Genomic DNA, 26,116 nt, shown 5'->3' on the forward strand with positions numbered 1-26,116 from the left:
AGCGTATTGCATATGGCAGTGTGAACTGCCAGATGTGCGTTTGCGATGCGGGAACAGGCTGCAAATTCGCAGCCTTCCCGCATCGCACAAGTGTGACCCGGCACTGAAGGACGCTTTAAACAACTCTTCAATAAGAAAAGTTGTGGGTAGGTTTTACCTACACTTGAAATGTTTTTAGATATAGATACTTTTTGTTTTATTTTAATTGTTGCAGCTACACAGGCTGGCCAAATGTCTGGAGAAGGAAAAGCCGGACCGCCTGGTATCAATGCTCGATTACCGTTTCCACCGGGAGGCAGAGGCAGGGGTCGGTTCCCACCCTCAGGTCCTGGTGGTGACAGATTTCCTGGACCTACTGGACCTGGAGGACCTCCTCCACCTTTTGCAGGTAAGAATAGTGTAATGCAGAATTTTACATTATAATATCATACATATATATGCATTTTCTTTTTCTTTAGTTGATGATGCACCCACAATGAAGTAACCTGTCCCTTATTTTTCTTAAAGGGGGGTGTGTGTGTGTGTGTGTGTGTGTGTGTGTGTGTGTGTATATATATATATATATATATATATATATATATATATAATGTGTGTGTGTGTGTGTGTGTGTATGTGTATATATATATATATATATATATATATATATATATATATATATATATATATATATATAATGTATGTATGTTTGGGGGTTCTAAGTAGTTTTCTAGCAAAAATACTGATTTTTAACTTGTAAACAACGTGTCAGAAAAAGGCTTGGCCCTTAAGTGGGCTGCTCTGTGGTATTGGCACAGTGAGGTCTGTTGTTTTGTACTGAAGTCAATTAAACTAAGTCAGCAATTGAGGAGGAGAGGTCTACAGTGTTATCCTACATATTTACTGTGCTCTGACCACAGCTAGAGTTTTAAAGAAAACCTGCACTGAGTATTAGGGGGTTGGCATGGCAGCAGAATACATTTCGGCATAAATCTTAATACATAATTGGGCTTTGCGAGAAAAAAATTGCAGGGCAATACTAAGAGACATTTCTTTTGCTGCAGGTTTCTCTGTGTATTGTAACATTAATTCTAGCTGTATGTAGTACTACAAAATATATTAGCATACTGGTCGTTCATGTGTTCTGTGAATGGCAAACGGGAGGGTGTATAAACCCTAGCTCATGTACGACAGACGCAATGCTTATATCTGCAGTAGCCAGACATATAGTGAGAGCTGTACTATCCAGCGTAAAGAAAAATATTAGGACAGAGTAGCCACCCAGCCATGTGATTGTTCTCTGTAGGGGTACCTATTGTTTATACACCCAAAATTAGAAAAAAACACTTTGCCTGGAGTTCTGCTTTAACTTTTGATATGCATATATTTTTGGATTTAGCTCTGTAATACTACAAACAATGGTTTGCTTGTATTCATACAGTAGTATGATTTATGTCTTTATTTTATAGGTATGACTCCTCCAAGACCACCTATGTGTCCACCAGGCCCACCAGGACCCCCTGGTCCTCCTCCTCCAGGACAGCCTCTTCCTCCACCATTAACTGGACCCCCAAATCGTGGCGAACGGCCACCTCCCCCAGTTTTATTTCCTGGACAGCCATATGGTCAACCACCGCTAGTTCCTCTGCCACCTGGTCCCCCTCCTCCTGTATATGGTCCTCCACCTGGTCCCCCTCCTCCTCAACAGGGTCCACCTCCACCCCCTGGTCCATTTCCTCCTCGTCCTCCAGGACCTCCTATGGCTCTTGGACCACCTCCACATTTGCCAGGTCCACCCCCTGGAGGTCCCCCACCAGCTCCGCATGTAAATCCTAACTTCTTTCCTCCACCTGGTAATCCTGGTATGCCTACTTCAGATAGCCGTGGCCCACCACCTTCAGATCCATATGGTCGTCCACCTCCATATGACCGGGGAGAATATGGACCACCTGGAAGGTTAGTCTGAATGCTTTAGATAAAAATAAATAAAAATTATTATAGGCCTCTCTTTAATGCGGAATATTATGTTTTGCAGGGATATGGATGCAGTGAGAACACCTTTAAGTGAAGCAGAGTTTGAGGAAATAATGAATCGCAACAGGGCAATTTCTAGCAGTGCAATTTCCAGAGCAGTTTCTGATGCCAGTGCTGGTTGGTGTTCAATGTGAAATATGTAACAGTTCTTTTCTCCCAGTACTAAAGTTTACTGTTTAGTAGAAGTTATCACATTAAAGCAGGGGTAGGCAACCTTAGAGGTTGAGATCTACCTCAACAACATGGGAGAAGTCCAAGATTACCGAGAACAGTGTTGCCTAGTGTCGCCTCCTCACACCTGATTTGAACCTCTAATTACAGTACTACCATGTTAAAATCGCATGCATTGCACGGCAACCATGGGTTTAAATCGAGTGGTTAGGAGGCAACCTATTGCCTCCCCACACCCTGCCAAACACAATTGGATCACTTTTCAGAGGAGCAGCAGTTCCTGCTGCACTTGTGAATGAGCCCCTAGTTGCATTCGGCAGTGGCACACTTGGGGCTTGTTCACACGTAAAGTTAGGGGTGACAAAACCCTGCAGTTGAGTCGCTGTTTTACCACCTCCAATCCTTAACCCCTTTAGCTGCTGAGGCAGCAGCCAAAGGTGTACACATGACACAGCAGAAATTAAGCTCCCTGTTGCTTTTAGTAGGTGCTACTGCCTGCCTATTGCATCCCATTCAAATAAATGGGGTCACTTTGCAAGTGCCCCGCAACTACATGCTTCTGCGAGGTCCAAAGGTTTAAAGCAGGCAGTGAGAAAGCAATAGAACACTGCCTGCTTTAAACCTTTTATTTGCCTTAATGCACAATGTTGCAGGGCACTTGCAGAGCGGCCTCATTCACTTGAATGGATCATGCTTGGCAGATGCTATACCCACCAACCATGACAGGGCATATAACTCCTGCTGCAACATGCACCTCCCTGGCCACTACAGTAAAGGAGGTGCGATTGGGGTGGGGTTGATAAACTATGGGGTTTTACCACACCCCAAACTGCAAATGTAAATTAACCCTTAGTATTCTTAGCCCCCTGTAAGGCTTTCACATTTATGTGCTGTGGTTTACCTGCTCTGTAGTGTGCAGAGCAGTTCATCTGCAACTTTCCTGGGCTAGCTGCACTTTGCCATACACGTCTATTACATCTTGCAGATATGTAGGTTTATATGTTCAGATATATATGCTTTCAGAAAGTGTACCAACCTGCAGGATATAATGTAAGGCTAAGCGCAGGAAAGGTGCAGGTACACTGCACTGCACCCGCAGTATGGGTAAACAGCAGTGCATCAGTCGCTCATCAGGATCTTGCTCCCTACTACAGCTCTAGCTTTATAAGTAGTCCTGCATTGCACTTTGATGCTGTGGGAATGGCGCATCTGCAGGTCGCTGACCCCTACATTAATGAATATAGTGTGTTTAACTAAACTGCAAGCTGGCTAGGCTGTCATTCAAATCGTCATAGTTTGGCAACCTTTGTTGCCAAGTGTGTGTTGATGGGTATATGCAGTATGTTTTTAGCTTAAAGCGGAGTTCCACCCTGGATTTTTTTTTTTTTTTTTTTAATACCCCCGGGACAGTCAGGGCTAGTACATTCCACAATGGCTAGCCTCTGATCTGTCCCGGGTTGCACTTACCTGTTAGGACAAATACTTACCTTGCAAACGTCTTGTCCAGCGCTGCCATCTCAGATGTGGGCAGCTTGAAGCCAGCGCGTCCTCTTCGGCGTGTTCTTCCGCCTTCTTTGGTCCCACAATGCTCTGCGCCGGCCCCGACGTCACTTCCGGGTCGCGCGCGTCATCCCTCCACAGCTTCTGGGCATGCCCAGAAGCTGTTTAGAAGGGGATGACGCGCGCGACCCGGAACTGACGTCGGGGCCGGTGCAGGCGCAATGATTCCTGGGAGCTATGACGTCCAGCTCCCAGGAATCATTGCAGAGCCAGGAAGTGACGACGGGCCGCGGCCGAGGAAGGAGGAAGTAAGGTAAGTATATTTTCTTCGCTACGAGGTAAGTAAAAAAAAAAAAAAATATGCGATTATCCATTTCTTTTTCAGGTGACCCGGAGCGAGAAGATGGAGGTAAGTATAAAAATAGGGTGGAACTCCACTTTAATTTACCTTGCATTTGAAATGCTTCCAAGTTCCTTCAAGATGCATCGGACTTGCTTTTGATCTTCTTTCTTTCAAGGATTAGCCAGTGATGTACCATAATGCATATGCCTTTTTTTTTTTTTTTTTTCTCGATCCTTTAGTAGTAAGGAACTGAAGGCTGGCCATTGTCCGGCTTTTTAACCACTTCCCCCAAATCGATGTACCTGTACGTCAGCTTGCAGAAGTGGTTATAGGCATCAACCTAGTACAGTTTTTTAGAGTTGGCGGTCGGCTTTCAGGAGGTAACAGCCGATGCGGCCGTTATTCCAGCGAGTAGGAGGGGACGTCCCATCTAGAGACCTGAGCAACCAGCCGGCACGTCTGCCGGTTGGTTGGAGTCCCGAACTAAGCCGTATTCGGCTTTGATCGGGTCTTCGATCATGTAACCTGGAAGCAACGTCCCTTCCGGTTTACTCGGCTGCCAATGGCGCCGATTTGAAAAAAAAAAAAAAAAAAAAAAACGTTTTCAAAAGTGCAGATTTAGGCGTTTTTGTTTTTGAATACTTTTAACCACTTAAGCCCCGGAAGATTTTACCCCCTTCCTGACCAGGGCCTATTTTGCGATTCGGCACTGCGTGACTTTAACGGACAATTGAGCGGTCATGCGACGCTGTACCCAAATTAAATTGACGTCCTTTTTTTCCCAACAAACAGCTTTCTTTTATTGGTATTTGATCACCTGTGCGATTTTTTTTTTTTTTTTTTTTTTTTTTTTTTTTTATCATGCGCTATAAACAAAAAAAAGGGCGACCATTTTGCAAAAATAACAATATTTTTCACATTATTTTTTTTTTTTAATGAATCCCCCCCCAAAAAGAAAAGTAAAAATCAATTTTTTAACATTTTAAGCTAATTTGTTTTCTGCTACATATGTTTGGTGAAAAAAATTGCAAAAAGCGTGTTTTGATTGGTTTGCGCAAAAGTTATTGCGTTTACTAAGGGAAAGATTTTTGTCATTTTTAATTTTTATTTTTTTAACGTGTAATGGCGGCGATCTGCTATTTTTTTTTTTTTTTTTGCGGGACTGCGACATTGAGGCGGACAGATCGGACCCTTGACTGACATTTTTGACACTTTTGGGGGTACCACTGACATTACTGCAGTAATCAGTGCTATACATATGCAGAGAAGGAGCGGTTAAGTGTGTCCCTAGGGGCGTGCTTCTGTGATTGGATGTGGCTTTTCATGTAACCGCAGAGATCTACGCTCCTACATAGCAGGACTGTATGATCTCTGCTGTTACACAGGGGAGATTGACAGGCGGCTTTGTTTACATTAGCCGCCTGCTTTTCTCCCGGTGTAACCGACGATCGCGAGTGAGCAGCGGACATCGGGTCCGCTGCTCACACGCGGGGGGGGTCCGTGAGCGAGCGGCAGCGCACCTCCAGCGGCAAGCGCTCGCTCCCTAGAGCCTCACAGGCTAGTGACGTACCCCTACGTCACTTTGCCTGTGAGGGGCTGACTGCCGCCGTATATAGTCGTGCGGCAGTTGGCAAGTGGTTAAGTGCAGTGGAGTGGTCAGGGGTCTTTTACTCCTGATCCCTCCATAAAGAGTACCTATTACTGTGACAAGGGATGTTTACATTGCTTGAGACAGCAATAAGTGATCAGATTTTTTTTAAAAAAACTGTTAAAAACAAAAAAAAATTATTAAAATAAGTAGGACATTTTTTTTTTTTTTTAAATGCCCCCGTCTCCGCGGGCTAGCACATCCTCAGCACGAGAGCAATAATTCTAGAAAACGACCTTCTCTGTAACTCTAAACTGGTAACAGTTAAACATTTTTAACCGGTTGCCGACCGCCGCACGACTATATACTGCGGCGGTCAGCCCCGGCCAGGCAGAGTGACGTATCGGTACGTCACTCGCCTGTCACTGACTTGCGAGCCTATCGCGGGCGGGCGCGCGCCCGCCGAGGCGCGCGCCCGCCGCGGCTCGTTCACAGGCAAGTCAGTGCGTGTGACCGGCGGACTCGATGTCCGCCGGCCACACTACGATCGCTCCTGTGAAGGGAGAAAGACAGAGCAGCTTGTGTAAACAAGCTGCCTGTCAGTTCTCCCTGTGTAAAAGTGAAGATCTGACCGTTCTACTATGTAGAACGGTTGATCTTTGCTTTTACACCAATAGCCATGTCCCTACACAGTAGAAAGCACGCCCCTAGGACACACTTAACCCCTCCCTGTCCAATAAAGTTAACCCCTTCCCTGCCAGTGTCATTTTTGCAGTAACAGTGCATATGTATAGCACTGATTACTGCAGTAATGTCACTGGTAACCCCAAAAGTGTCAAAAATGTCAGTCAAGGGTCCGATCTGTCCGCCGCAATGTCGCAGTACCGAAAAAAAAATCGCAGATCGCCGCCATTATGCGTTAAAAAAAAAAACACCAAAAATGACAAAAATCTTTCTCTTTGTTAGTAAACGCGATAACTTTTGCGCAAACCAATCAAAATACGCTTTTTGCGATTTTTTTTTTTACCAAACATAGGTAGCATAAAACAAATTGGCCGAAAAATGTTAAAAAATTTTGATTTTTACTTTTTTTTTTTGGGGAATTTCATATAAAAAAATGTGAAAAATATTGTTATTTTTGCAAAATTTACGCTCTTTTTTTTTTGTTTATAGCGCGTGATCAAAAAATCGCACAGGTGATCAAATACCACCAAAAGAAAGCTCTGTTTGTGGGAAAAAAAGGACGTCAAATTCGTTTAGGTACAGCGTCGCACGACCGCGCAATTGTCCGTTAAAGTCACGCAGTAAAAAATCGCAAAAAAACCCCTGGTCCTTTAGCAGCCAAATCCTCCGGGGCTTAAGTGGTTAAAGTGTCCCCTATGGAGATTTTTAAGTACCGTAGTTTGTCGCTATTCTACGGATGCACAATTTTAAACCGTAACATGTTTGGTATCTATGTACTTGGCGTGAGGCTAACTTCACTGTTTAGTTTTTTTTTTAAATGCAGTAAAAAAAAAACGTTCCCAAAAAAATTGGGTTTGAAAGACTGCTATGCAAATACTGCGTGACAAAAAATATTGCAACGACCGCTATTTTATTCTCCAGAGTCTTTGCTAAAAATATATATATTTAATGTTTGGGGGTTCTAAGTAATTTTCTAGAAAAAAAAATACTGATTTTATCTTGTAAACATGTGTCAGAAATAGGCTTGGTCCTTAAGTGGGTAATTAGTTATGCTCATTCTATTAAAATGCTTACAATATTATTTTTTGGGAACTTAAAAGCTATTGTGTACACTTTCTACTATGTATTGTATCTTTTAAAGTTTTATGGTAAAAGCCATTCTTGATCGAACAGTACAGGACACAAACATGTTCTTGGATAACTGGATTATGTGTTGCTACCTTCAGGCGATTGGACACTAGCAAACAGAAATGTAAACCCCATATAACTCCTCCTGCTGGCAGTTATCCAGTTTTTTGCTAATGTCCTAAGGTAATGGATTGGGAGAAAGTGCTGTGGTCAGATAAGACCAAAATTGAGCTATTTGGCATTAACTTTACTCGCCGTGTGTTCTACATAAAAAAAGCAATAGGAAGTGCTCTGTTTTGATTCAGAAGAATCTCTGCAGGAAGAAGCCATTTCAGCCATTCTGTCTACAAAACTCCGATACTATTTCTGTACTGGTGCATGAGGTGTGCTTCTGTTTAAAACTGGAGCCTTTGGATTCTGTCCATTCAAACCTTTCCAGTATGGGCTCCTTTTCAGTTGCTCAAGTTTTTTTCATTATGGTGATTGGTCACATCCTGAAAATATTATACTTCTGAATGCTTTTTCAGCAAAATCAGAGGAATAGTTTTTTTTATATAAAAAACAAAAACTGGACAGTTCCTTCTGTGGATTATGCTATTGCCTGCCTCAATAGACCCCCCCCTATTGTTCCTGTTGATGATGACCTGGCCTTTAAAGTGATACTAAAGCCTTTTTTTTTTTTTATATAAATATGTTCTGCTTACCTGCTCTGCACAGTGGTTCTGCACAGAGAAGCCCAGCTCCTTTCTTTCTTGGTACCCTCGCTGGCACTCCTGGCTGCTCCCTCGTGCCGGGTGCCCCCACAGCAAGCAGCTTGCTCTGGGAACACCCAAGCAAGCACACTCGACCTGTGGCTCTGTGTGGGCTGGGTTTGAGGCTACGGGATCTGCTGCACATAGAACGTTTTTTTATCTTTTGTGCATAGAATGCATTAAGGTAAAAAAAAACCTTGTGCCTTTACAACCACTTTAGAGTGATTCTAAAGGAAAGCTTTTGTTTTTTGTAAATAAGACCTGTTATGCTCACCTGCTGTGTGTAACGTTTTTTCACAGTGCAGCCCTAATCTTCCTCTTTTTGGGTCGTGGTCTGCTGAGTTCCCCCAATAGCAAGCCTTTTTGCCATGGGGGGGGGGGCACTGGAGCAGACTCTCAAGCCACTCTGTCCATTTGCACATAGAGTGCAGCTCAGTCCCTCCTAGCTTTCTCTTCATTAGCTCACTGGCTGTGATTGACAGCAGGAGCCAATGAGAGCAGGGAGATCAGGGAGAGCCGCTGCTCATGCACATTGCTGGATCTAGATTGGACTTCAGTAAGAAGGGCTGAGGGGGGAGCTGCAACTAGTTTTTTTTACCTTAATGTATGGAATGCATTACAGCGTAACTACATTTTTGTTGAGAAAAAAACATTCCCCCCTCTGGGTGATCTATGTACATTACAAGGATTTTAACAAACTTTGTTGCAGATTCCTACCTTTTGTTATTCTGAAGAAATCATTGTTTGTGCCTCTGTGCTGAGTGTGTCAAAATGGGAGTTGTTTCATAATTATCTACCAGCTGTGGCAGCTGCAGGGCTCTGAGGAAATCTGCTGGGCCTAAATCCCTTTTAGACGTGTTCCTGTTGGGAGTGTCTCACCAAAAATGACATTTTTATTGCAGGGGATGCCAAAAATCTGAGTTGTATCTTAGGCAGACTTCTGGGAAAATTGGTGAGCCAATCACACAAGCAGGAAATTATGTTTCTGGGGTGTGGTCAGTACACATTCTGTGTAAAAATCAGCTCCAGGTAGCCATATTGCATTGCCATTTCAGAAAATACAACCGTTGCAGATGGTATTGGATGCTTTATGGGCCATACACTATAAGATTTTCTGAAGACTTTTTCCTTTAGACTTACCAAAACCATATAATATGAGGTCAAACCTAAACACTTTCAATTTGTATGCAATCTGGCAGGCCCTTGCACTACATAGAAAAGGTAAATCTGAAGGAAATCTAACCACAAAAGTTGGATAGTGTGTATTCAGCTTTATGGTATTGCATTGGCAGACTTGGAAAATCTCTCCAGCAGATGTCCGGACTTAAGCCCCGTACACACGCGTCAAAAATTGGCAGAGAATTTTCGGCCAACGTCCGATCTGCCGATTTTCAGCTTGTTAGTAAAATGCTTCTGACAACCAACTCCAACTTTTCGGCCGAAAAAATCTGGTGTGCAGGCTATAAAATTTTTGTTGGCCGCCAACACAACGGCCGATTTTCGTGCAGTCAGTACAGATTTCGACAGGGAAAAATCTGATGAGCAAGTCTGGGCATGCTCAGTGAAGAAAACACAAAGAAAGTAAACCAACACATGACATCACCTCTGAAGTAGAATTTTGTTGGCCGAGAAAATTCGTTTGCAGTCTAGGCACATTCCAACCAACAAAACGCAACTTGGACAAAAGTCAGACGATCGGTCGGCCGATAATTGTTGCGTGTGTATGAGGCATTAGTCTTGCCTTCTGTCAGTTCAAATGCACCAAATTCTTTGGCTTGAGTACTGGTCTGCTGAACCAACTTTTACTCCCTCCCTGATCCATGCCCTCAGATCTGCTGTCTTCTCTGTAGAGGCTGAGAGATTTGCATGCTGCTCAGCAATTTCTCATTTCACAGGTAATTTTCTGTGCCCGCAGAGGAGTGATTTCAGGATTTTTACACCAACCAGTTCCTATTCTGGACCTTAAGTTCTTCCTTTGGACCCAAAAGTTAAATATGGAATCAGGCAGGTCAGTCATGGCATCCCCGCAACAGGGGTATCTGCTGACATTGGTTGACATCAAAGAAGCCAATTCATTCATTCCTATTTTTTTTTTCCTGCATTAGCATTTTGTTTTATAGTGGGAGACTGTAATTTTGAGTTCATGGCACTGCTGTTTGGCCTATTCACTGCTCCTCTGTACTTAACAAAAGTCTTGGTCTTTGGGTCAGAGTGTCCACATTGTGGGCTACATGGATGAAATGCATTTGAAGGATTGTTGCATCCAGAACTTGAATTCATGCTGGATTGTGCAGACTTTGGGCTTTTTGGCAGTTTGTACAGTACAGGGCACAGGGCCCTTCCCTCGGTCTATCCTTATTGCTTGCTAAAAAAAAAAAAAGTGTGTAATGGTCATCGGGATGGGTTGTTATACTGGGGTCCCTACAGTTTCCAATTACCTAAAAGTAGAAGCATATAACAGTTGTCTGAGATTATGCCTGTATTGTAGTCCAAGAAATCGATTTTACAGGTAAGTCAAAAATCATTTTATTTATCAAGTCGTTTTTTTCTGCCTCATAAAAAAGGAGGAATCCAGTCCATCCAATGTTGCCTGTGAAAGAAAATTCCCTTTTTTGTGATTTTATATTTTTATTTTGCAGGTGATTATGGAAGCGCTATTGAAACTTTGGTGACTGCTATTTCTTTAATTAAACAGTCCAAAGTGTCAGCTGATGATCGTTGCAAAGTACTCATCAGTTCTCTGCAGGACTGTCTTCATGGAATTGAATCAAAGTCTTATGGTTCAGGGTCTAGGTAAAGTTTTCTGTCCTGATCATTTCAGAATGTTTCACCTGTATTTTTGTATAGAAAAAAAACTACACATGAAGTTTACATTTTAAGCACTGAATGCCTTTCATATTTCCCTCACTGGCCATTAAGGAATAATTCTCTTCTCTCCTAGTTCCTATCTGGCTATGAGAGCTTAATCATGGCGAAATACAAAAGACTGCCAATTACTTCATCTAGTAAGACTTTTGTTTGGCTTCAGTCTTGAGGAGAGCAAATAATGACTGATAGCCAGCCTAAATCTGAAGACCTGTTACTATACTGACTTTTAGCAGTGTTAACCTTTAGTGAAGTCTTGCCCTATTGTTCCTACTATGTCATATTGGAAAGCCTATTTTTTTTGTTAAGAAGGAATTGTTTTAGTTGTGAGGGGGAATTAATTGAGTGATTTCCTTTAGAAGACGTGAGCGTTCAAGAGAAAGGGACCACAGTAGGTCACGGGAAAAAAACAGGCGACACAAATCTCGCAGCCGAGATCGCCATGATGACTATTACCGGGAAAGAAGTCGAGAACGGGAGAGGCATCGTGATCGGGAACGGGATCGTGACAGGGAACGAGACAGAGAAAGAGAGTATCGTCACCGCTAAGCAGGTGGGTATATTAAGAAAAGGAGCCAAAGGTTTCATGGAGCTAAAAAGTATTGTTGATTGTGAAAGATTTCATATCCGTGTGCAACAATGTGAAGGTGATCACAGAAGAGGTTTCTTGTCCGAAGTCATTTGTATGCATTGGTAAGTAGCAACTAGAAAATATATATATATGCTTGTTAAAACATGTATTACACTTCATAGCAGACACTATAGATTTTTTTTTTAAGAGGCTCCTAAAGCCTCCTACTTGGTTTAAAGGAAGGTGTCTGCTGGCAGTAAACCATTCATGGTCAGACTGCTGTATACCTTGTGCGCTCTTCAAAATCTGCGCTACGGTACATTTTGTAAGCCACAAAATAAGACTGTTTGGGTTATAACAAGATGTTGGCTCTGTTAGCTTATAGTGGAGTTCCACCCAAAAGTGGAAGCTCCGCTTAGCGGCTTCCTCCCCCCTCCAGTGCCACATTTGTCACCTTTTCAGGGGGGGAACGGAAACAGGTCAAAAACAGGTACCTGCTCCCACTTACCTCAGTTACCGCTCGCTGCCTTCTGGGAGAATGCACACAGGTCCCAGAAGACAGCAGGACCATTCAGAAAGCGCAAGCGTGACTTGCGCATGCGCAGTAGGAAACAGGCTGTGAGGTCGTGAGGCTTCCCTTCCGGTTTTCCTTAGTAAGGATATCGGCACCTGCACCCGAAGCCAATGGATGAATCGACTAGGGATGCCGATATTGCGGGATACCAGGACAGGTAAGTGTCCTTAAATTAAAAGTCAGTAGCTACAGTAATTGTAGCTGCTGACTTTTAATACAGGCTGGAACTCTGCTTTAACCACTTGACCTCTGGAAGATGTAGGCCAGGCCATGATACCGCACTGTGTTACTTTAACTGACAATTGCGCAGTCATGCAACACTTTACTCAAATAAAATATGTCCTTTTTCTTTTCCCACAAACAGAGCTTTCTTTTGGTGGCATTGAATCACATTTGAGTTTTTTTTTGTTTATAGCGCAAATAATAATTTTAAACCTTTTTTACATTCTGCTATAAAACATATCAAAGTTTTTTTGAAAAACTGCTACTTATTTTTGGTAAAATCCCAATTGGCACAAAAGTTTTTTTTATAGTGTGCAACTATGCACTATTGCAAACTATGCAATATTTGATTTTAATTTTTTTTCACTAGTAATGGCAACGATCAGCGACTTATAGTGGGACTGGGATATTGCGGCGGATATTTTGACACTTTTTGAGGACTGTGATACTAATGCAGTGATCAGTTATAAAAATATGCACTGTCACTTTTCGAATGACACTGGCTGGGAAGGGGTTAACAGGGGCAATCAAAGGGTTAACTGTGTGCCTAGCCACAGTGTTTTACTATACCGTGTGAGGTGCTTTTACTAGGGGAAGAGATGGAATTTTTTCCCTGCTATGCAGGAACACAAAACCTTCATCCCTTTCCTCCTGCCAGAATGGAAGTCTGCCTTGTTTACATAGGCAGATCACAGTTCTGTGTCTCTGCCTGGCAATTAGCGGGGGCCAGAGGACATAGGATCCCCTACACCCACCGATCGGCTTCCACTGTGTAATCACAGCGGAAGCGCACATCCCCCCCCTCTACCTGGAAGTGTCAGATGACTTATGTGTGTGACCTGGCGCACAGGTGCCACCCTGTGGCAGTAAAACTGCTATAGAGGTGGACATGAAGCGGTTAAAGCAATAATCGCCTTTCTTTGCTCTGTGCTTAATAAATCTACCTCCCTGTCATGTGGCAAAAAAAAAATAAAGAATAGGTCTCATACATGCTCATGCGTTTTTAGCCTAAAGAATCAAGAATACACATGAAAACACACATTGTATGTGAATGTGCGTTTAAATGTGTCCACACATATTGGCATGTTTTGATACATTTCTGATGATTTCAATAAAAATTCGATATTGACAAATGAGAAGCAGCCTTCCATGGAATGTTAAGGAACCTTAGGGTTGAATTGGGGGTGTAGACTGACTTAAAGCCAACTTTGGGAAACCAAAAGTCCTCCTTTGCAGTGGGGCTGTGCCTGCAATGCAAGTTTTAACTGCTTGTTCAAGACTAGGGAAATGGTAAAAGCACTTTTACTTGCCTGATCCTCCATTGCTCTGACAATAGTCTGTCCCCCAGCATCCGCACATCCAGTACGAGCCTAGCATCAGTCTTGAGGACCTCAGATCTCCTTAGTCCATCGGAGCATAGTGGAGAAGATGTTGCAGGGACCAGTCTAGCGGCACAGAAGATCATGTATGTAAAATTGCTGTCCCCCCTAGACATGAACAAGCAGTTTGTTTGGTTTAAACTTTACTTTCTCTGTCGCTCATTGACAGACGTAGTCTTCTTGATTCACAAGAACTGGGTTATGTTGTCTCCGCAGGAGTAGGACTAGGCAGAAAGAAAAAACGTTCTGGCTCCACCCTAGGGGCAGTCCCAGAGGGTATATCCTCCCTCTCTGCTACAAGGCATCAGTTTTTTTCTGTCTAGTCAGGAGTAAGGACCTAAGTTCCTTGCTGGGATCTCTGGTCCTGGCAAGATTTTTTTTTTTAGAAAAAATATTTTTTAGGTAGTTTTTTTCTCCAGTGTTTTTTCCTGTGAGATCTTCAAGCAGACTCGTTTCGCAAGACGGATTCACTTTTTGTGATCCCGGATGGACCCAAAAAGGGGTTTCCTGCATCTGCCGCGACTATTTCCAAATGGATCAGACAGACGGTGGTACAGGCTTATTCTATTAAGGGTCGGGAGCCCCCGTTCCCTGTTAAGGCGCACTCCACTCGGGCACTTAGTGCATCATGGGCCTTTCGCCATCAGGCGTCAGTGGTCCAGGTGTGCAAGGCGGCTACCTGGTCGTCGGTGCATACCTTTACAAAACATTATAAAGTTGATGTAATGGCATCGTCTGATGCCTCGTTTGGCCGCAAGGTTTTGCAGGCCGCCATTTGAGGAGACCAGTGGTCTACCTCGAGGGTTTTTTTCCGTTGGAATTTTTATTTGAGTCTCATTCTTTGTTTATAATGAGCCTTTAAAACTTCTAGTTTGGCACCGGTTGGGCCTTCTAGATTGGATTTTGATTTCTGTCAATCCCACCCCTCATTTGTGGCACTGCTTCTGGATGTCCCAGTTCTTGTGAATCAAGAAGACTACGTCTGTCAATGAGCGACAGAGAAAATCGGATTTTTGTAAGATCTTACCGTAAAATCCTTTTCTCTTAGCTCATTGACAGACGTAGTACCCGCCCCTCTATCATTGAGTTGGGTTGGGTTAAATTCTCTGTTGCTGCTTTGTGACAGAACTGATGCCTTGTAGCAGAGAGAGGGAGGATATACCCTCTGGGACTGCCCCTAGGGTGGAGCCAGAACGTTTTTTCTTTCTGCCTAGTCCTACTCCTGCGGAGACAACATAACCCAGTTCTTGTGAATCAAGAAGACTACGTCTGTCAATGAGCTAAGAGAAAAGGATTTTACGGTAAGATCTTACAAAAATCCGATTTTTTTCTTTATCTATGCGAATTTTATACTCAGGTAACATGTGTTCAGTAGCATTGATTTCCTGGCATATGCTGTTTTTCTCAAGTTGTCTTCCAGGGTAGCATCTGAAAGATGGGTCTCCTCCCACCTAAAACAGGAAACGCATCATCCACCATTTTAATACCTCAGTGCCTCAGTTCTTGTGTTTCCTCCGGACCAACAGGAGCTACAAGCAGTTTATTTTCTTCCAGGCTCTGTGCTAGTTGCAAGGGCCTCTCTGAGTGCCTGCACAAGCCTCTTGGGAGGTTAGACAGCTTCAGGACAGGCAACTAGAGTAACCCCCTCGGGGTTGCTGCCACTGGGGGGGGGTAAGTAACTGTCCTCCCATCTGCAAACATCAAATCAGTAGCGCCCTGAGTGTGTCTCACTCATTACTGCAGGGCCAGGAGGCAGAGGGGCACAGGCTCTTTTTTCCCCAGGCACTTCTGGTTGCGTCATTTGCAGGTACATCCTGATTGGGTGCAGCAAATGACATCAGTTTTGGTTTCGCCAAGGTGGTGTTTTTTGGAACATGCAACATATTAATCTTTAGGAGCCAAGACGCCTTCTGCAGCAGGGAGGACAGAGAACACTATCGGGTATGTGTCCACCCATAGTACTGATGGGGCACTTGGGGGTGGGGTCAGAGCAGGGTCAGGAAAGCTTTCAAGTAACATGTGTTGGATGTTTGGTTAAAGCTGACCCACGTTGGATGCTGCACCATCCTGCTCTGCAAAGCCTGCGAGCCAAGACTGCTTCAAGGTAAGCCAGAGCATGCTGAGGCCACCTCTGTACTTACCAAACCACAATGCACATAATGCTAATTGGTGGTAGCAGCGATTTTGGCTAAGACCAGCAGCGTGTATTCCCTCCCTAAGCATGTGCTTCCAGTGAGGGTATATGGCAGCCAACTGGGCCAAAAATATTTGCCAAAAGTGCATAAGCAAACCTGTGGCAAAATAATCCCTGGGAGTCCTAAAAGGATTAGGCTCCTTTCACACGGATCGATCCTGACTGAGCAGAAGGCAGAGGACAGCTCCGTCTCCGCTCTGTGTGCAGAGACAGAGCTGTCAGATCCCCACTTTCCTCTATGGGAGATCGGATGAGAATGGACCGCCTGTCCATTCTCATCCGATCCTATCCAATCCGATCCTCCAGACGGATGAAAAATAGGGTTTCCATCCGTACGGATATTATGGACAGGATCGAAGAGCAGTGGGTGTCAGTGGAGATGTCTCCGCTGACATCCACTGCTCCATAGGGCTGCATGGAGCATCCGATCAGGTCCGCCTGATAAACTGACAGGCGGATCGGATCAGAAAGCCCGCGTGAAAGGGACCGAAGTCTCCTCTGTAAAAGAAGTCAAACACATTCCTCTCCCTACAGTCTGAGTGCAATCAGGTCTTTGTACTTAATTTTGGTATGGATCCTGCAACATATAATTGACTGGATCTTGGGCTAGTCCTCTATGCAAGGGCTGCATAGACAAACCTGTGCCTGATGACTGCTCGGTATCACAGGCAGGTGGTGTACTTCTGACTGCTCTGGCCACATTTTCAGGCTCAGGATGTCAGCAGCTTTAATTTTCTCACCAGGCCTTACCAGGTTAAGGCTGGCCATGCATGTTCAATTATCTTGTGCAATTTTCCTTTGGATTTACCAAAGACTGTGTGATATGAGGTCAAAACTAAACACTTTCAATTGTATCCAATTAGGCAGGCCTTTCGCTACATGGTTGAAGGTGAATCTAAGTAAAGTTGTACAGAAAGTTGTAAGAAGATTGTATAATGTATGGCCTCAGAAATTGAGACCCTTTGGGTGCTTCTCACCTGAGTGGGATATTCAGGTTTACCTCAATGTACTTTTCTCTATGGGTTACTCATTCCAACTAAATATTTGGCCATGGTCAGGGAGGAGTGGAAGCTGTACCTATTAGGGATTATTAGTATCCACTATACACACCACTTGATGCGCTTACCTTCACACTTTTTACCTGAAGTCCCCCAGTACTTCCACTGGAAATATACGGTATATATTGCATTTTTAGGTACTGGATTCTGCTATCTGCTTGATGGCATAAACATCAATTGCGTATGCATTGCAGATCAGGGGGTATCTTAGTTGAATGCACCATGACTGTCCTCAGGGTTCTGCAGTATGCTAGTAGTTTAGGTCTATCTTGAACATACACATGAAGTGGATATATTGGTGGCTGTAGTTCAACTAGATTTCCTTTTGTTAGCGAATTTCACATGAAACGTTAATTTGCAATCTGTGACTGCATTTCATAAACTTGCTCCATCTATGCGGTGTTTCTAATCGGCCTTCTTTTAGAAGCAGGTTTTTTTCCAGAAGTTTCAGTGTGATGGTGCACTATACATAACACTTTATCCTTATGTGTTTTATATAATGACCTGGGGACTCAGTCGTTTCTACTGCATCCCTTTGCTTTGAATATATTCAGACAGTGATTACATGTGGAGGGCCCAAGAGTCTTGGCTGCTGAGACTTCTCTGATGGTTCTGCAGTATTCTATGTCGCAATATGTTATTTCGTCTACATATATGATATTGTTTGGACATTAACATGGACATGAAATAGACTGTTAGGTACTGGACATCTAGTTGCGAATGTTCAACGAAGTTCTCCTTGTCGCAGATCAAGGCTTTTGCCAATTGTCTGGGACTCCGTTTTTATTTGATACTACTGATAGTCTACTTTGTGCATGGGCCTAAGCCATATATGGGACATGATTTGGGAAGCTTTTATTATACGCATACTGCTTTAAATCTGAATATATGCAGTTGGCAATATGGTTGTCTTTATACAAAGACATCGTGTGTGCCTGGTTTGGAGATCAGACCTTTGGGCAGGAGCCTGACTAGGATACTTTTTTTTTTTTTTTTTTCTCCTCTCTCTCCACAACCGGTGACTATATATCGGTGGGCTTTCTACACACCACTTCTAGGAAATGGGCTTTGTTGCATCAGGTTCTTTATGATTAAGCACTATTCAGTTCTTTGAACATGTATCTCTTCAATTATACTCCAGTTGTATCTGTCCTTGTATATGGATTGCTCTGGAGACTTAGCTCCTGAGGCTTCCTCCAGCAGACAATCATATCCCACACATTCAGGCATTACCAAACACATTCTCTGGGCCTGACACTGGTAGCTTTTAGGACATGATTCCAGTCCTCTAGCTTCAAGGGAATATGGTATATCCCTTATGTCCTCAAAAGCAGTTGTGTTTATGCGGACATCCCTATAGTAGAGATGGTCTTAAGGTTATGGCACTATATAAGAGGGTGTGCCTACACCAAGGATGTGGGGCCACTACATTATATCATAATGTCTATGTTCGATACAATAGTAAATCCCAGGCCAAGGCTGCAGAGGCAGTCAGGTCATTCGCATGATAATCTGCAGCACATTTTTATGTGCAGGGTTTATCATTTGCTATCATTCGGATCTTGTACCTGGCCTGGGTTGTTATGGCACTATATTCAAACATAGTCAATATGTATCTTTTTCTATGGCCCCTGAGCAAAAGTGAATTAAAGGGCCCCTTTCACACTTGTGTGACTCGTCCTGCGACTTGGGACTGCAAGTCATATGACAAGTCGTACTCGATGGTTTCCAATGAGTACCGTTCATATCTGTGTGACTTCAAATCGCAGAAACTTCAAAGTAGTCCCTTCCCTCCTTATGTCTTCTTTGATGTGTTTTGAGGTCTATAGACCTCAAGATTACGCAGGCATTGCTTCAGTTCAGTCAAAATCACGCGACTTTTAGGTCACACAAGTGCAGAAGGGGCCTAAACTGAAACAAATCCCATCGATTTAGGTCTCTAAAAAGTTGCATTCCTGGAATGTCTGTATTGCTAACTGTCACATGTGCTTGTTGCATCAACCAAACTGTTAAACCATCAAATGACTGGTGTCATGACTTGCATCGTATGTGCAGCACCATGACTGTTACAGGTCAGACAGAAGCAGCTTCCTTGGCGTTAAAGGATAATGGGGGTTTAATTCTGCTTTAAGGCTGTAAATCTCGGTCTACAATCTCGGCAGTGCCTAAAAATGCCTAAAATGGGGAGCAACTGAGCATGTGCATAGCAGGATGAGTCAGTGTATTACTGAATTTTACACAGTAAAGACCCTTATTTTTAGCGTTTTATACCTGCTGTACCTGCAGAAGGGGCCAGCCTAAAGTGATTGAAGAGGACTTAGTTTTCTGATGGTCCTCCTTAACAGAACGTGGTGTAACAATTAACATGAATGGATTATCCTGCTACTTCTACAGACTGTCTCTTCAAGCAGGGATCTACCCAACTCTACGCATACCAATATCATAACTAGTGCCAGAGTCCTTGGGGGCACTCAGACTTAATACACAGGAAGAACACCTGACCTTTGCATTCAGATGAGGGGACAGTTATATTGTGTATGCAAGAATGTACTGTATGATTGTTCTTACATATTGCTCATATGCTTAGGAACTGACTGGCAACCTAGCAATTTCTGTGTATTTCTTTCTTTTGTGGTCAGACCGCTTTCCTGGTCACCCCTTTCTACACTGATGGTCAAGGGCATTATTTTTGTCCATGCTTTAAGTAGCTATTTGGACACATCAGGAGTTGCAGTGGTAATTATGATCTAGGTATCATGGAATTCTACTATACTCTTTTATGCTCCAGTCTTTACAGTAGTTCACTCCGATTCAGGTATTGGTGATCTCTTAGCTATTTCAGACCCAACCTGGGGTGGAAAGCAGCGTCTCCATGCTTACAGTGCCTGAGCCTGATTGGCTGTTCATTGGGTGGTGCCTGGGTGGTTCCCGGTGCCAATGATACTTAGCAAACCAAGTGGCATTAAAGCAATGTTTTTTTGTGGCCATTTTTTAGGGTGGCATTCTGATCATCGCTGTAGGGGGTTTTTGGTCCTTATTGTCTTCAGTGCGTGCAGCATTATTCCAATGGCGCACAGAGTAATCAATTTCAGTACGATTCCTAAAACTGATTTAATTAGGGGTTCCCTGCTACTCTTCATAGTTATAGGTAGAACCTCTCAGTGGAGTTAGTGGTAATTTCCCAAATCTTTGACATCAGTATGGACAGAGGAAGGGGTTCGCCTCAATAACTCCACAGAGCTGGCAGAGACTAGCATCTCTTACATCTACCAATCCCAACCATATACCACCCAAATGGACCACAGCCCATTCTACCATGGCCTGACCATCTTTATATGTGGATAAAGCAGAAGTTACGCCAGACAAGATCTGCCAGGTGGCAACCTGGTTGAGCTTCAGTACCCTTACAAAGTATTACAGGATAAATCTCCTGTCCAGCCAGGACCAATCTTTCAGTGGAAAGTTCCTTCAGGCTGTAGACCCCTCCCCCCTGTAGTATTACTTTCTAAATCCTCGCCGATGCTGCCCTTGAAGATGTCTTGAGAAAAGCGGAGTTGGGTACCTTGTATCCCCTTTTCTATTAAGTTTTCCAGGGCAGCACTCATACCCGTCCCTATTTTTTTAGGCGGAAGTTTTATGGAAGGATAGTGTGTATTTGCATGTTCCTCTGGTACTTGTATATTACTGAAGCACTGAGGTATGCGACGGCCTTTTAAAATGGTGGATGAGGTGTTTCCTCTTTTAGGTGGGAGTAAACCTATCTCTCAGATGCTGTCCTGGAAGACTTCCTAGAAAAGGAGTTACCAAGTACCTAAATCTGTTTTGTGGCCCCTTTCCCTGCACCAATAATGTGGCTAACTGTTCAGTCACTTTCTTGTTTTGGTTTGCAATACAATAAGAATCCACCTCCTCACAGCCTAAAACCTCATTTAACAAAACATTCTCATCAAATTAGCAAATAAATTTTTGTGTAGATGAAACCGCATAGGTGGAGTATTGTACCCCCTTTTGATAGAAAAGTGGCATCCATGTTTTCGTATTACTGAAGTATTTTTAAAATCTAAATTCATTTTTGCAGAATGATGTTCCCACTGCTATTTTGCAAAATTCGTATCCGTGTATTTAATAATGCTCAAAATGAGATATTGTACAGTGTTTTTTGTTTTTAAAGTGACCATTGCTTTTTTAAAAGACAGGCCTCCCAGCAAAAAAGAAAAAAAAAAAGAAAAAACATGGTTCAAACTTACTTGTCCTTCTGCCTGGGATACTAAACTTCTTTCTTAATAAGCTAAACTTGCTAAAGAATCTTCAGCACCCAAATACCTGAGTGAATCACATTCCTGTGCCTTTTTCCAGCACTCTGGTTTCTGCCACCAAATCTACTGTGATCTGTAGTGGGAATGAGGGAAGGTTGATAGGTTTAGCTGGCAATGTTTGCAAATTTTATTGAAACCCAAATGTCAGCTTTGAAGTACAGATTGCAAATTACTTCCATGTAGGCCCTTTGTGATAACAATAAATTTTGAGCGGTGAAAAAAAGTGTAAATAAATGTAAGTCACATATGCCTTTCTAATTGTCTTTTTGTGTTCTAAATCAAATGAAGAGTTTAATAAAAGGTGGTTAAAAAACAAAATTAAATTAGCCCTCCATTAAACACCAATTTCCGCTTCTACCGCCAGAATTTTTTTTTTTATTTTAAAGAAGCCTGCTCTATTGACATGCTAACATAGTACCCCTGAGGCATGAGTCTAATGGCACTTTTCCACTGCAAGTACCGGCTAGTACCGGCTCGGCTCTACTCGGCCCTGCTTGGCCCGGTTTGCTTTTCCACTGCGGTACCGCATGGTATAGTGTCGGAACGGTTCGGTACGGTACGGTATAGGTTTGCTTTTCCACTAAAGTAGTACTAAAGTTAAGTGGGTGGGATAACAACTGGGTGAGTGTGATTCTCTGACCAATCCGTGGCTAGTAGTGACTGCATGCAAAGGATTGTGGGATATGGTACCAGTTTGGTACCTGTTGGAACCACAATCAAAAAAGGTACTGTTTTTTTCAGAGTCGTACCGTACCGTTCGGTTCCATGCAGTGGAAAAGCAAACCTATACCGTACTGTACCGAACCGTTCCGACCCTATACCATGCGGTACCGCAGTGGAAAAGCACAAAAGCGTGCCGAACCGGTACGGTTCCATGCAGTGGAAAAGCGCCATAAGTATAGAAACATTGATTGGGCTACAAAGATTATATATCGTTGTGCGTGTCCGTTTGAGAGCAATTATTCTCAGACCATCATTTCATGTTGGCTAAACTGATGATCTATAAGGGTTTTAAATTGTTGCCTATGAAAAATTGTACCAAAGTTAGGCACGGTTTTCTGGGGCGCGCACACAATTTTAATGTTTGTTGTGTTTGGTATCTATGTACTTAGCACAACCTAATTTTCCTTTTTATATTTTAACTAAACTTTGCTACTGTATTGCGTTTATGTGCACTAAAATTAACTAATGTAATTTTACTGAACATATGCATTTGATAAACCATTGCATTAAAAGTGTGTGACATAAAGAATTGGAAATACCACCATTTTGTTCTCCAGGATCTCTTAATAAAAATTATATTACTTTGGGATTTTATATTGGGCCTAAACTGTGCAAACAAAATGTAAAAACATCTCTTGAAACCAAAGATTTTAAGCCACAGCACAACTGGGGGCTAGGCATTTGATACTCCCAGAAATGGCTAAAATTTGCTTTATAGGCAGGTAATGTTAAAATGAATGGAGAAATGGCAATTGTGGGGGAGGATACACTACTTCAGAAACATAAACATACATTTCCTGTAGTGAAATAATGGAGCTATCAAAAGATACATTGTTTGAACAGGCAGGCTTTTTATTGTGGAAGAGACATACCATATACTGTGTTTCTTCTGTAGTAAAGGATTCTTTTCACTATCTGCTTTACAATGTACACTGAGCTGCGCAATATCAGCGTTTGCTATGATGAACTCCTGTATTTGCCGGGGATTCATGTCATTCCGGTATGGCAAATCAAGATGGCCCAAGATTCCATACCTGGAAGAAGACTGGTCAAAGAGATTGGTGGCCGCAACAGAGCTTGCTGACGTTACATTATTGGAGGGAAGGTGAGTATGGTTCCTCTGTAAATTAAACTTGTTTATTAATAGGGCTGTATCCACTGGGATATTCATTTGTATTAGGCCTTCTCTCTATTTTAACTTCTTGATGCCAGCCGCACGCATATTTGCAGTCACGTGGCAGATGGGCCTTTAAGGCCGAGTGGCCAAATATAGCCACATAGATCCACATAGATTTGGAGCTTTCCAATCAAGTGACAGCCAATCACAGACGTCACATGACCCAAATGCCCACCTCTGCCTACTGGCTTTTAGAACTCTTAAAAGGACGTGGTTGGCGCAAAGGGGTTAACCTTATAATTTTGCCAGAAACGCACTTCTGTCCTGGGTAAAAAAATTTTTTTTTGCCTGCTGTAAGGTTAGACATTGAGATAGCCAGGATACAAATTTTCACTACATATAAAGACGTTTTTTGCAGTCACTATGGCATCCTGATGACTGAGAAATGTTCAGCCCTTTTCGTGTGTGTGTGTGTGTGTGTGTGTGTGTGTGTGTGTGTGTGTGTGTGTATAATATATAAATATATGGTGTATATTTGTGTGTTAACACTTCAGACGTGCCTGATTTTTTTTTTTTATTTTTTTTATCTTTTGCAAATTTGCTTAACCATTGTGGCTTATGTATTGTCTATCCATGGCATCATAAGATGGCTTTAGGACAGTATAAGGTTACCATAGAGGAGGACTCGTGCAGCCTGGGATATCTCTACAGGGGAGAGGGGGGTTGAAATTTGCTCTAGTAAATGTTTATTTTAAAAATGTAAAAACGATTTTAATAAAAAAAAAAAGTTTACGATGTAAATTTTATATAAAATAAAACTGACCAAAAACCCTATTATTCGTTTGTCATGACAAAGTAAGGCTATTGCTGCTGTTTTTTTTTTTGTTTTTTTTTTTGTTTTTTTTTTTTTTGTTTTGTTTTGTTTTAGGGTCCATGCTCTGGGGATGTTGCCTTTCATGCTGCACCACTGACTGAGTTGTTGACTCGGAACAAAAATATGTAAACCAGGTGTTCCTGTAAGTGAATTGTCCTTTAAGAAGTGAGGGAACATTATAGATTTGCCTATAGGCATACACCTTTATAAAGAAGTCAGTAGTGATGGTTTTGATCATGGCAGGTTCCCTTTAGAGTGGTTGTAAAGGCAGAAGTTTTTTTTTTTACCTTGCTGCATTTCCTCCTACAGCACCCGCCTAAATACCTGAGCCTGATTTTGATCCAGCCAAGGCTCTCTCAGCTTTTTCCCTCCTCATTGGCTAAGGTACAACAAGGGGAGCCATTGGCTCCCGCTGCTATCAGTAACAGCCAGTGATGAGGAGACTGGGTTGAGCCCCACTCTGTGTGTCTAATAGACACACAGAGTGGGGTTCGTGAGTGAGCACCCACGAGTTCCCCTAGGGCCGTGATGGCGAACCTTGGCACCCCAGATGTTTTGGAACTACATTTCCCACGATGCTCATGCACTCTGCAGTGTAGTTGAGCATCATGGGAAATGTAGTTCCAAAACATCTGGGGTGCCAAGGTTTGCCATCACTGCTCTAGGGCAAGCGGCTTGCTATGGAGGCATGCAGGAAAGGGGGGGGGGGGGGGGTCCGAGAGCTCTGGATAGAGGCATAACTGAGCCACCCTTGAACAGCAGCATTGTCAATCTGGAGAGAGGGTAGTGTTAGATGCATGAGCAGATTTATATGAATTTGGCTAACAAATTAAAACCAAACTGCTGTTGACACACTTTAAGCAGTTACAGCAACGTATTTTTATTTTTTTTTTCCTTTCGGGATAAAGGTTTTACATTAATAAAAGATAACCATAGTAAGCACTCCTGTAAGGAGAGCACTTTAGATTTCTTTAAATTAATCTGTGCATATTTCATAATGAATTATCCCAGTGTATTAAACACTTTGCGTAATTTCTTTTGGTAGTCTTTCATTTGTATGCTAATAACATTTCTGTAGTCTTTTTTTTTTTCTTACTGTGGTAAATTTCCATTGTGTAATCTGTTTTATCCATATTGTGCAGTATTTATAGCTGGTACATGTACATAAAAGTGATGTTCAGAACCATCTTTTGCGGACATCCCCACATAAGTGTGTCAATAAAATTGATACTTTTAATTGTGGTATTTGCATCCTTATACATATAAATAAATAAATTTTTTTAAAAATGACCACACCGAGGATGAGGAGGTTATTGTCTGGTAACTAAGCAGGCGCCTTGTCCTGCAACCTTTTTTAAATGCAATGCCGACAGAATTGTTTAGGGCATATTGGACCTAATTGATAGGGAGCCCATACCCCTAACTGCAGGGCACAGTTATTTTGACTCCATAAAATGCAGACTGCGATGTAAAGCCTGCAGTGTTTAAGTCTCCCCTGAATAATTCTGCAGAAAACAGCCTGTGATAGGAGAGCTCTGTCACCCCCCTCTCCCTCCCCAATTGAATGGGGCTTTTGAACTCTGGTGCAAGTGAAGCTGAGAGCACATTTGTTAAGCGCACTCCAGATGATGACATGGCTGTGGTGAGGACATTTTGCTGCTTTCAAATGGGTCCTGCCTTGGGTTCACCCATTCTGTTTTTGCATTACAATACAGAACAATAAAGCACTGTCATAACACTTCTACCCCACTCAGTGTAGTGTTAACCTATTTTTTGGTACTGAGCTGCAGCAGGATCATCCCAAGTGCCTACTGGGTCTTATAGGCCCCATCCCCCCCTAGTCAATCTGTTGCTGTGGTTTTCCGACCTTGTTGCCTGGCCATTTTAGTAATATGTTCTTGTAAGTTGTATGATCATTTAACATTATTTGATGGAAGGTTTTTAACTGTAGAAACCTCTATTGTGTAGCCATCCAAATGCCTTGGGATGGCTGCTGGGCACCACCATCTTGGATGTGTTAAGAGCCCACCTTTTTGTGACCCTCTAG

General features: G+C 42.8%; 1 protein-coding gene across 2 annotated transcripts in view; it reads left to right on the plus strand.

Moving 5' to 3' along the window:
* Positions 1-26,116, plus strand: part of CPSF6 (cleavage and polyadenylation specific factor 6) — a 56,946-nt gene that overhangs the window by 19,202 nt on the left and 11,628 nt on the right. The window contains exons 5-9 of one of the 2 annotated variants that reach the window (XM_082254729.1): positions 215-388; positions 1,446-1,932; positions 2,012-2,127; positions 10,816-10,969; positions 11,401-11,594. In XM_082254729.1, coding sequence (XP_082110855.1) covers positions 215-388; positions 1,446-1,932; positions 2,012-2,127; positions 10,816-10,969; positions 11,401-11,590 — 1,121 coding nt within the window. In that variant the 3' untranslated portion in view covers positions 11,591-11,594. The remainder of the gene's footprint in view (positions 1-214; positions 389-1,445; positions 1,933-2,011; positions 2,128-10,815; positions 10,970-11,400; positions 11,595-26,116) is intronic. The other variant, XM_082254730.1, reaches the window with a different exon arrangement.

The sequence above is a fragment of the Pelophylax lessonae genome (genome assembly GCF_965119305.1).
Source record: "Pelophylax lessonae genome assembly, chromosome: 4".
Taxonomy (NCBI): domain Eukaryota; kingdom Metazoa; phylum Chordata; class Amphibia; order Anura; family Ranidae; genus Pelophylax; species Pelophylax lessonae.